The sequence below is a fragment of the Notamacropus eugenii genome, chromosome 3 (genome assembly GCF_028372415.1).
Source record: "Notamacropus eugenii isolate mMacEug1 chromosome 3, mMacEug1.pri_v2, whole genome shotgun sequence".
In the NCBI taxonomy this organism is placed as follows: Eukaryota; Metazoa; Chordata; class Mammalia; order Diprotodontia; family Macropodidae; genus Notamacropus; species Notamacropus eugenii.
In genome coordinates, this window is record NC_092874.1 from 18797206 (window position 1) to 18806081 (window position 8876).

The window sequence follows — 8876 nt, forward strand, 5'->3', positions numbered from 1 at the left end:
CCAAGCCATTATTTCACCCCTGACTTGTAGCCTTATAGTGGTCTGGGGCCAACATTCAAATGCAGGGCAGGGCTAGATTGTGTCTGGGAAATCACGTGATGCTTTAGAACAATACCAAGTTGCTCCCAACTGCCGGATCACGTCATCAATCACCTAGCATTTATGCACCTACTGGTGATACAAAGTAGAGAATGAACACCTTCATGCTCAACAGGAGAGACAGAAAATGCATATGTGAGAATCACCATCAGGACTGGATGTTGTTATAAGCAACTCTTGGAGGAGTCAGTTCCCTCCGCAGCAGGCTGGCACTTTGTCTACAATTTATAATCTTTAAGAGGTGTCTGGAACACTCAGAATAAGCCACCATGGAAAGGCAGGATGTGAGACTGGCTTCTTCCTGACTCGATGACTGTGCCGGTAGATATTTACGATAGCAACTGCAGTGACAGTGACAGTGACGATTGTAGTTTTTCAGTCATGGCTGACTCTTCATGACCCTAGTTGGGGTTTTCTTAGCAGAGATACTGGAGTGATTTACCATTTCTTTCTCCAGTTCATTTTGGAGATTAGGAAACCAAAGCAAACAAGGTAAAGTGACTTGCCCAGGTTCACACAGCTAGTGAGTGTGTGAGGCTGGATTTGAAGTCAAGTCTTCCTGACTGCTCTGTCCACTGTGCCACCTAGCTGCCCTTAATAGTGATGAGAGCTAGCATTAGTACTTTAAAAAGTTTGGCAGAATGTTTTTCATTTATCTCATTTGATCCTCACATCAACTTTGTAAGATAAGCGCTCACACACACACACTGCACAGACCAACTCCACCCTCAGATATTTACTGGCTTTGTGACTTTGGGCAACTTACTTCACCTCTCTCTGCCTCAGTTTCCTGTAAAATGGGGATATTAATAGTGCTTCCCACCCAGGGTGAAGATCAAGTGAGAGAATGTCTGTAAAGTACTGGCACGGTCCAGGCACTTCATACGTGATCATTCCGTTTCAGAAGCAAATTAGCTGCAAAGTGTTTTGGGAGGAAGAGCGGCAGCATTTGGGGGAGAAAGCCGAGGAAAGACGGCGTTTGGGCTGTGCTTCGGAGGGAGGGAGGAGTTTTATGGGGTGAAGGTGAAAATAATTTGAGCAAGAGTCTCTTTGTTGTAACTTGAGCAAATATAAGTTTCCTTTTTAAATGGAGTGGAAAAAGTGCCCTGTGGTCTTTGTCTGGCATCACATATTTGTTTGATGCTATCTTATCCAGAAAACATTTGATTCTTTAGTTGGTTTATGGCTCTTTGTTGTTGATTTTTAGGAGCTTAAGAGGAGACTTGAAAATCAAGCCGAGAGAGTCATGGAAGGTCAGAGTGCCTGGCAGTCCCAAGTGAGTGGCACCTCCAAAGAGCAAAGTGGTCCTGTGCCTTCAGTACCAAATAAGAGACCAGTCCTGCAGTTTGGAAATCCTTATGCAACCCAGGGCACAAGAGGTTTGTTCAAAAAGAGTCTTGGTTTGGAGTTAAGCTGGGGTGTTATGGACCCTGTGTATTTCAAGTGTGTGATTTTCTTTTGTGGGTAAACAGTGGGGAGAAATATTTCAAGTCTTAGTAGAAATTAAATAACTTGTTTCTGGATAGAGGAATGAACATTGTCCTAGGAGTCAGCAGAGATTTGAGTTTGAATCCTGCTTCTGACAATAACTGATTGTGTGAGCGTGGACATGTCATCCGAGCGTCATTTTCATCATCTGAAAAATGGGAAAAATAGTCCAGGTGGTAATTATCTCATTCTTACCAGACTGGCTTGTTTGAGGATATGAGGTCATTTGAAGATTTTGTAAACCTTAAAGCATTGTTTAAATTCCAGTTAATTTAAAAAAACACGCTTGATTTTGAACAATTTGGGGATCCCTCAACTATTGACATCTAAATTTTGATAGAAATTTTTTGAGCCTATATAAAAATAAAGACACTAAAGCATTATGTTTCACTGTTCCTTTATGGTTTGTTTTCAGATGGAGCAGATGGTGCTTTTTACCCAGATGAAATTCAAAGGCCACCTGTAAGAATGTCCTTGTGGGAACTGGAAGACAATGTCGTCTGTAGCCAACCTGCTCGAAACCTTAGCCGGCCTGATGGTTTAGAAGACCCTGAAGAGAGCAATGTAAACTGAGTTTCTCTTTTCCTTTGCTTAACCTGTTTTTTAGAATATTATACGTTCATGGCTACTAATTTTGGAAAACCTGGCAGCACGTAAATTTCCTTTTGAGTTAGAGAATCAGTTATAAAAATGCCTCAGAACGATTTTCATTGTGATATTTATTACATCTATTTATTACTTTAAGATTGATATAACCAGAGGCAGCACAGTGTAGTAGAAAGAGTGTTGAGTTTGGAGTCAGAAGTCCTGGACTCAAAGCCTGGCACTGAGACTCTTGCCTTTAATCACCTCAGGTAATCACATCCCCTTTATGGGCCTTGGTCTCCTCATACATCAGATGAGGTGACATCAGACGGGGTGGCTGGCTGAGGTGACCTCTGGGGGCCTGTTTAATTGGTTGTCATCAGTCTGAATTGTTTTTATTTAAAAAATTAATACTTGCAGAGTGAGTGAGTGGGAAGCTTGGTTTTCAGAACAGGCTGGATTGGAGGGAGCGGTGTTGCTGTCCTTAGTTATCTCTTTGCCTCCTTGAAACTTTGAATTCTATTAGCATTCCTTCACCTAGAGAAGACTCAAGTGTAGTGTTGTTGTGGGAGCTTCCTGTTTTGACGTCTACGGGAACATCTTCCTCCTGTTCACTGTAGCATCCCTTGTACTTGGGCAGGGCGACCAGGATGAGCACGGCACTGGCTGGTGTAATGCATCACGATTGGCATTGATTGCATTGAAGGGATTTCTTAAATAAAGTGGTTTCTTTCTCGTTGCACTTTCTTGATGAGCTGTGGTCTGAGATGGACTTAAACGAGTGACTTTATTGTGCTCTTTGCAAGAACAGTGGTATCATGACCTGCTTCTCATTTAATCTAGTTTGCTGCATTTAATTGCTATTAACCTTTGCAGAAGCTGATCAGTGTTCAGACAGGCATGATTTTAGCCCTGGTGCTCAGCACCCATAATGGAGAAAAATGTATTTCTCCCTTCTGCCTTTTGCCCTCCTGTGTCCATTACTGGGAATAATTAGGAAAGCTGTCACAACTTTTGCAGCCTATTTAAGGTCTGGAGTATTATCTTACTGCTTTTTCCCACCTTTTCTTCTCATTTTGCATATCTAATCTGATCATTCTTGGCTCTGACATTACCTGTGACAAGCCCTTCTCTTCCTTAGTCATCTGCTTCAGTTTAATTAGCAGAGAGGGTTTCCTCCCCTCCCCCCCCTTTTTGATCTATGTGCTTTGCCCTCCTGCAGACCCATGAGAAGCAGTGTTAGAGTCTTGTGCTCATTTGCTGACACACTGAGATTTGGTAATGAGATGAAAAGACTCTAATGCACGTGAATAGCAAGTAACTTCGGATTACTGTTTCACCGTTCAGATTATTTACACCAGACAGAAACCAATTTTTATATACATATACACACCATCACAGATTTCTAGCTTTAAATTTTATGGCAGTTGGAAATGAAAATCAGACAGGAGTACACTTCTGAAATGTAATTTTAATTTCTGCACATTAAAAGAAAGATTTAAACCAGTGAAAATTGGTTTACTTACAACATTCAAGAATTCCACAATAAAATAATTTTTAAAGGTAAGTTAGACTGAGTGGCAGAGCAGTGCTGCATAAAATCAGTGCAGAGGAATAAAATGAATCTGGATGCAAGCAGGTCCTCCTGAGGCCAGGACAGAGGGTGGACCAAGATTCTGAAAATAAATCTTCGGGTGAAGTGGCTCGGTTTAGTTCCCCTGCCACCTTGTCTTCCGTTCTACAGCTGCTGTTTTAAGTTTGCTTTAGTGTTCTCTTCCTGGAAACTTGCCCAAGGCAAATGTAATATTCTTTCTTATTAATTTGAGAGACAAGTCCATTCAAGTTTGAGGGGAGGATAAGGCAATGGAGATTAATTGGGATAATTAATACAGGAAAAAAGCATTATAAAGAATATAAAAATTGATTCATGTAATATCAGGTTTACATGACCCTTCGTACCTGTGAGTCAGGTATAACATATTATTCCCATTTTATTTATTAGAAAATTGAGACTGTAAATGGGAAGTGTTTTTGCCCTTAATCACACAGATAGTTTCTGAAGTGGAACCTGAAACCCAGGGGAGGACTGTTCCCAGCCCTCTGTCTCTGGCTGCAAGGTGGTCAGTGGCATCAGAGCCTGAATGAAACACAGCTGCTGATGGGTGGGGGGAGTTAAGAATGTCCTGCCTTTCAGGTGTTAATTCTAGGACTCAGACATTAGAGGGAATTAGAAGCAAGGGGATCTGAAGTTTTCTAGTATGAGCAAAAATGTTGGTGTTTTAAGAAGTCACTTCCTCAGCAGAGCTATGTTTTTATCTCATTTCCTCTTTTTGACTGGTATGACTTCAGTTGTCTCATCCATTGTATGTTGACAGTTTAATCCTTGAAATGTACAGATGAATTCATGTTATCAATGATAAGCATAGAGGGAAACTTAGCCAGACTTTTGCTCCAATAAAATACTTAGATTTTTCTGGGGTATTTTCTGCAGTGAGCTTCTGTGGAATGTGTGTATAGACTGCCTGTTCTTTTGAAACATTCAGAGAACTCTACCCATTAGCATTTTACTGCTCCAAAATTTAGAATCGAAGAAATTTGTCAGCTACTTAAGTAGGAGAATAAGATCTTAGGATATCAGATGGACATTTTGGCTGTCCCCAGTGCTTTAAAACATGGCATGGGGCTTAGAACATGGTCAGTGTTTGATAAATGCTTTTTGACTTGATTTCTGGAAACCAGTAGTCTATTGGTAGATACAGAGATCGTGAACGAAAAGCAAGGTAGTTAATGGAAGTTTCTTTGTAATTGGCAGCCTGAGATTTTGATATAATTAATATTTTAAAAAGCTAGCTCTACCGTCAGGTCACCCTTGATTCCAGGTCTCTCCATGACATAGCCAGGCTCTGGAATCCTGGGTAAGTCTCTTGGAAGTTCTAGAGAAGGCCTTGCCTGCATTGGCAGAGAATGGTCCTTAAAAAGACACCTTGGAACAACAGCCAAAAGCCCCCAGTTGCAAATGGAGAAGAAAAATTCCCACCAAATGTGGGCAGCAGCTTACCTATAGTTCCCCCAAAGAAACTTCCTGTACCGAGGGATCTAGGAACAACTGCTTGTCTATTGAATTAGATACAGAATTTTCTATCAAAGAAAACAATTCGGTCAACACTCACCATATGCCTGTTGATTTTTAGACACCGAAGACACAAAGACAAAACTGAATTAATTGTCTTCGTGGAAACTGAAACAGAATATTGGGGGCGGGCCTCAGCAAGAGGGCACGTGTAACAGTGTCATTTGGATTAAACTTTGAAGGAAGATAGAGATTCTAAGAGTTGAAGATTGGTTATTCTCTAATAGATAAATGGTTCAAGGGAACCAACCGACAAATTGCAGTGTTCACAGCCCCATGATCTCACCTCACACCCTGCATATGGGCAAAAGTGACCCCAAAGGATCACAGTCAGCATTGGAGGGGGGTTGTGGGAAGGGAGACGCACTAACACATTGTTGGTGGAGCTCTGAAATGGTACAGCCATTTGGCACTGTGTCAATAAAGTGACTAAAATGTCTGCACTCTTTGAACTGAAGACTCCATTATTAAGTTCTTATACCCTAAGGAAGCCATGGACAAGAAAAATATATAGCGGCACTTGTTACAGTAGTGATAAATTGGAAACAAAGTAGATGCTCATCAGTTGGGGTGGGACTCGATACATTGTGGCACATGGTCGTGAGCCAACTGTGCTGTAAGAAAGGATGTAGAGAAGGACGAAAGGATAAAGTGAGCAGAGCCCGGAAAACCACACCCAAGCAGCTCTAGAAATGGAAATGGAAAAGACCAGTGACATCAAAAAAACTCTCAAGATCCACTTGAGCAAAGAGATGAAAAGACCCCGTCAGGCCACTTGTTTAGGGGGGAGGCCCACAGAGATCCCATGTTACATGGATGTTGGATTTTCTCAGTGTGTTGATCTATTGTGCTCTCTGGCAAATACTGTATCATGTGGGAGGGTTCTCCTGGAGGTGGAGGACAGATACACAGGATATAGTAAATACTTAAAGAGAACTTTCTAGGCATGAGGAAGGTGAGCAAAGCCACAAGTTTAGGTAAAGTGAGTTGGGGAGACTGATGGAACAGTCACTTGGAAATGTCCCAGAGGCTGGTGGGAACGATGGGCGAGGCGTGGGGGATAAAAAGTAGCACAGGAGACTTGAGAGGAAAGGTGATTTGGAAGAGTCACAGTTAGGCCTTTTTACTCACAGTGCCCCTTGTGTTTGAAAATGGACATTTTGTGTACAGTAGTTTGCATAATGAAAATTGCAAGATATGTGGCAAATGATCAGTTGCTCATTAAAACATTCTTCAAATTGAAGGTTTCCATTTTGCTTTTATGAATTGCTTTAGTGGCTAAAATAATCTTGACAAAGCTGAGATACAATCTCATTAGAAAAACAGAACAATAGTGACAGCCAAGCATCAGCCAATAAAATTTTTCTAATATTGGACGTAGAGGATCAGGGTTATCTGCTTATAATATCAATTCGCAAATTTACAGAATACACATGTACTTTGTTTTAGTTGGCACTCCCTTGAATTAGAGCACTGAGGAACAGTTAAGTAAAATGTTAATTATCTTACTATGGTCAAGGTTTTGTAAATCTAGTGTCCCATTAGTCATCACCAATTCCTGTCTAGATTCCAAATGCTCCTGTAATATCAGCGCTGCAGGAAGACCCTGACTGTGGTTGATAGTGCCACGTGGTGTGGAACCTCTTTGGTCTAGCCTTTGTATGGGGGAGCTGTTGGTCACTGAGTTCACTCATGGTGTGAGTCCACAGTGGAATGTTTCCATTTCATTTGATACTTCTGAGGGATGTGCCCAGTAACTGGATGAGTTTTTGTGTGGACATGTCAATGTAGTGTTCATCGAGTGCTGTGAGGAATGTTCTTGTTTTCAGGCATCAGTGCTAACTGGTGGTAACCACAGAACAGAAGGGTCAGTCAGACACTGGATAGCAACTTTGGCCTAAATTAGCTGCTATCTAATTTACATGTTGTACTTCTTAAGCTTTTGAACCCAGGGATGAGCTGAGAGAGACTCTTCTGAGAAAGCTGGGCATTTTTGTGGATTCCTAGCATCGTCATCATTGTGTTATAGGGACCAGTAGTGCATGATCTGGGGTGCAGCTTCCAGGAAGAGAGGTGGCAGTCTGGTGTCCTTCTGCCTGTTAGACAACACCTGGGGAGTTGTGCTCAGCTTTTGTAGCCACGGTTTAGGAGCATTATAAGCTGGAGAGTGTCTGGAGAAAGGCCACCCAAATGGGCATGGGCGTGGGCCTTGCCTCCGTTCTAGATGAGCATCACTTCAAAATTTAGGGGTATTTAGTCCACAGGAGAGAAGCCTTGAGAGCAGTGGGTGCTCTGTCCAGCTACTGAAGGGGCCCTCATATAGAAAAAGAAGTGAACTAGGAAAGAGTCTGAGGTAAAATGGGCTACCCCAGGAAGTCTCCCTTGAGAGGCTGGATCACAAGGCAGCTTGGCCAGTTCAGTGCAGTTGAACAAGCTCTAATTGCTTACTTTGTGCAGACACAGTGGGAGGCGCTCAGGATGTGCAGATGAGATACAAGTGACGCGGCCTCTACGTTGAGGGGATGCCATTTTGGCGTCAGACTTGAATGGTCTCTTCAGATTCTGTGCTTTTGAGATTGTCTTTCTGTGACTCATATGTATGAAAGCATCATGAATATAAAACTAATGAACCACAGTGGCAGCCACCAGTGGGCATGGGGCAGATGGTGGTGACAATGCCATGGATGATGCCACCTTCATAAGGAGGGTTTCTGAGTGACTTGAAGCTGCTTCTTAGTCCTGAAATAATTTGTTTATACAATTATGTGAGGCATTGTAAGTGCAGGGTGAGTCTGACACCCACGACAGGATGGATTTCTCTCTGACCGCAGAAAGGAGCCGTGAATTATTTTGGGCTGTGGCATTTTCTGTCGACCTAGGGGTCAACAGTTTTAATCACCCAGAATTATAAAATTGTTAATTATCTTGGATATGTCTTTGTAAAAGATTATAGAGTTTGGTCTTTTCAATAATATACCTGGAGATCCGCAGATCTGGATTCACATTGATTTGCAGATTGTGATCCAGGCTGCCTGCCCACACACATTGGAATGGCCAGTGCTGTTCAGCCTTCATTGCGAGGCGAGGTCAGCCTTCATCATGGGGCGTGGTCAGCCAGTTGTCTTTTCCTGTCTTGATCTTTCTCTTTCTTATGCTTTTCCCTGAGGTTCTTTATTGATCTCAGGTTGCAGCTCGTCCATGCCCCTCCCACATCCGGGGCCTTCTTGGTGATACTAACTTTACCCTTCTTCAGACCCTCTCTTCAGCTTCTCAGCCATGCAGTAATGTTGTTAGAATGTTCATGCTATTTTCTGAAGGCAGTGAGGCCTGTTCTCCGAACGTCCGTTTCTAAGCCTAGCTGATTGTCTCTTTGTGTGGCTTGTTCCAGATGCCCATACTGATGAATGAATGAGTGAAAGAGTTTAACGCGGACTAAATACTTCAGACAGGACTTGTTCTTAGTGAGCTTATGTTCCAAATTGGGGATACAACACATATTAGGGGGCTTTGCTGCTGGAGTGATCAGAGGGCCTGGTGATCCTAGGGATGCAGCTGTATGCAGGAAGGCAAAGTC

At 42.5% G+C, this 8876-nt stretch overlaps 1 protein-coding gene across 4 annotated transcripts in view; it reads left to right on the top strand.

Moving 5' to 3' along the window:
- TAX1BP1 (Tax1 binding protein 1) overlaps nt 1-8876 on the top strand; it is a 66468-nt gene that overhangs the window by 52340 nt on the left and 5252 nt on the right. For all 4 annotated transcript variants that reach the window (XM_072651015.1, XM_072651017.1, XM_072651016.1 and 1 more), the window contains 2 exons: nt 1307-1478; nt 2003-2151. In XM_072651015.1, coding sequence (XP_072507116.1) covers nt 1307-1478; nt 2003-2151 — 321 coding nt within the window. The remainder of the gene's footprint in view (nt 1-1306; nt 1479-2002; nt 2152-8876) is intronic.